The sequence below is a fragment of the Parus major genome, chromosome 3 (genome assembly GCF_001522545.3).
Source record: "Parus major isolate Abel chromosome 3, Parus_major1.1, whole genome shotgun sequence".
Taxonomy (NCBI): Eukaryota; Metazoa; Chordata; class Aves; order Passeriformes; family Paridae; genus Parus; species Parus major.
Window position 1 is genome coordinate 534,765 of NC_031770.1, and position 2,821 is coordinate 537,585.

Genomic DNA, 2,821 nt, shown 5'->3' on the forward strand with positions numbered 1-2,821 from the left:
CACATCCCAGCAGTTCTTCCTCTGCAGCTGCAGCACGAGCTGGGTGCCAGCAGTACCCAACACACACCTTCCTGCCCGTGCTTTCTCTGCTGTGCTGCCCCTCCACTGCCACCTGTCCCCACTCCTGAGCTCCATCTTTAATACTTCCCCTCATTTCCCAAGCTGACAGTCAGGCACTTGATGCCACCAGAAAGCACAGAACCCCCCAAGGAAGAGCTGAGTGAGGGGGTGAAGCAGCAAGCCAGCAGAGCTATGAGCTGGTCCTGGGGCACAGAACCCACTCATGCTGGCTGCACAGGTGACACCCATGTGCAGAGAGGTCCTGCTCCAACAAAAGCAGATCTAACTGCTGTGCAATGCTGGTTTTATGCATGCAGGAGAAATGGAAGGGGGTGTTTTGGTTTGTTTTCTTTCCATGGAAAACCGAGCATCCATTTCTTGTTAGCATTCAAGCCTTGGCTCAGCGGTGAGGCTGACCAAGCCCTTTGAGAGCTGAGGGAAGAGGCGTGGCTGGCTCACCATCCCAGAAACAGGAGAGGGCTGTGGCCCGGCACAGGGCCACCTGCTCAGCCACACAAATGTCAAGAGCAGCAGCAGCACAAGCGCTGAGCCAGAACAGACAGAAAGGTCTCCCCCGAGCTGCTGTTTCACATGCAGCTCAGCTCCCCTGCTTCTCCCAGGACTGCCAGACCTTTACCTTTATTTTGGCAACCCTTCACTGATTTGCTGTTTCACTCATCCTTCGATAATTTGATCGTTTGGAGCCACATTTCTGTTAGTGCTGACATTTAGCCGGGGACGCTGCGTCACCCAGAGGGTTCCCCGCTCTCGCTGTCTGCTGCCCACAGCCAGGACACGCTTTCCTCTGGGATCAAACAGCCCTGCAGCAGCACCTGTTCCCTCATCCCAGGGTTTCCCAGCCCCAGACACCCCCGGTGTCACCCCAGGCCCCGGGCACACCTCCGGCGTGTCCGCGCTCAGCACGCGCGCCGCCGCGCCGACAAAGTCCCCGATCAGCATCGTGAAGCCAGGCAGCCCCAGGAAGAAGAACCACGGTGGGCAGTGCTTTATGACAGTGTTCAGGATGTCCTGCAAGAGAAGGCATCTGTCAGCAAAGGCAGGAAGCCCAAAAGCAAAAGGGAGATTTGGAGAAGATTTAACTGTGGGGTTCCCTGGTCCCACACCGACCGAGGTGCACACCCCCAGAGCTCTGTGTGCCACCTGACCTCCACAAAACCACCTCCTCCCGCTTCAGGGCTGTGGAGCAGCCAAAGTGCATTAGGTATTTTGGTAACATTTGTACCCCTAAATTCCTGTTCAAAGCCCACACCAGCATTCCTGTCTCTTTGTGCCCGAGCACAGCCATTCTGTTAAACAAGACCATGCAAACACATAATGGATCTAAGATGAAGCAGTGCAGCAGTCCAGAGGAGCCAGTTCCTCCCATCTCTCAGAATTCCATGCCACAAGAACACGAGCTGCCCCCCAGGCCTGCTCCCTGAAGGAACAGACCAGCAGCCCCAGCTTGGCTTGCCATCACCCTGTGGTACAGAGCACACAGAGAATTCCATCTTTAATCCTTCCACATTTCAAGTCTTCACAGTCTCTCCAAACCATAGCAAAGTTCCTGTATTTAAGATTTCTTCCCTGCAAGCTTTCAGCAGGTTTAAAATTAGGCACAAAATCTATATAATCCTCACCTGTGACACTGTATTTGCTCAAGACTTACATCAAGCTATTTCTGTACTGAGTAGGTAATTATTTTCCATTCAGTAAAATTTTGAAAAGTTGCAAAGGAAAACCCTTTTCCACGTCCATCCTTACTGGTTCCATGATGTGTCAAAGACAGCCTGAACCAGAGACCCCCAGAACGTGTCCACGTGCTCAGTCTCTACAGCAGAAGCTAAAGCTGATGAACCCAATTTTCTCTCCACAAAGAGATGCTTTAACATCAGCACTGTTTTCTCTTCCTTAGTGCTGCACTGAGTGTCTGCCACACCAGCATCCTGTGCAACAACTGCTGCACCTTCAAATAAACAGTATTCCTTTTTAACATAGTAGCAGGGAACGCTTTCACTTTCCTGAATAAGCTAAAATGCCGCTCAAGTTAATGTTTAAACTTGTTTTAATCACTTCCTTTCATACATTTAGAGTCAATATGGGTCAGTGCAAACACTGAGAAGCAGAGCAGATGGACGCAGCGCTCATAAAGCGGGCGCTACACTCCGGCTCGGCGCAGAACAAAGGAGCCACCTCGTTATGAGGAGGGGCTGATTAAGGCACAGCACACCTGTACAGGGGGCCAGAGAGGGCTGGGCTGGCCCTGAGCAGGGCAGCAGATGGGAGCAGGCTGCTGCTGACATGTGCCACCGCCAAGGAGCCGGGGCTCACCTGGCTGGAGAGGCGGTGGCAGCGCAGGAGCTGCTGCACCAAGCCCTGTGCTCACCCAGGGCTCACCCTGTGCTCACCCTGTGCTCACCCAGGGCTCCCACCTGTCACACAGCAGGGCCCCAGCCCCTCTCCTGTGCTCAACACTCCCATGGCAGGGCAAGGAAGAGCCACACCACAGCTCCTGCCATGCTGGAGCACCGTGATGGCACCCAAGGGCTGCAGGGACCCACTCGCCGGTTCTGAGATGCAGTGCTACTGAAAATAAACCATTTTCCATAGTGAGAAACTTGCCAGAAGTTCCCTTTGGAAAGCTCTTGAAGTGGTCCTTGGCTTTCCTTTGAACTCCCAGCGTGGGCTGCTGGCTGCAGTGACACCCACCAGGAACCACCTCCTGACACAACCTGCTCAGCTGGGCTCACCCTGGGCACTG

General features: G+C 53.9%; 1 protein-coding gene across 1 annotated transcript in view; it reads right to left on the reverse strand.

Annotated features, from left to right (window-relative positions):
• Window positions 1–2,821, reverse strand: part of RALGAPA2 (Ral GTPase activating protein catalytic subunit alpha 2) — a 97,325-nt gene that overhangs the window by 52,948 nt on the left and 41,556 nt on the right. The window contains exon 23 of the mRNA XM_033513270.1: window positions 961–1,089. Coding sequence (XP_033369161.1) covers window positions 961–1,089 — 129 coding nt within the window. The remainder of the gene's footprint in view (window positions 1–960; window positions 1,090–2,821) is intronic.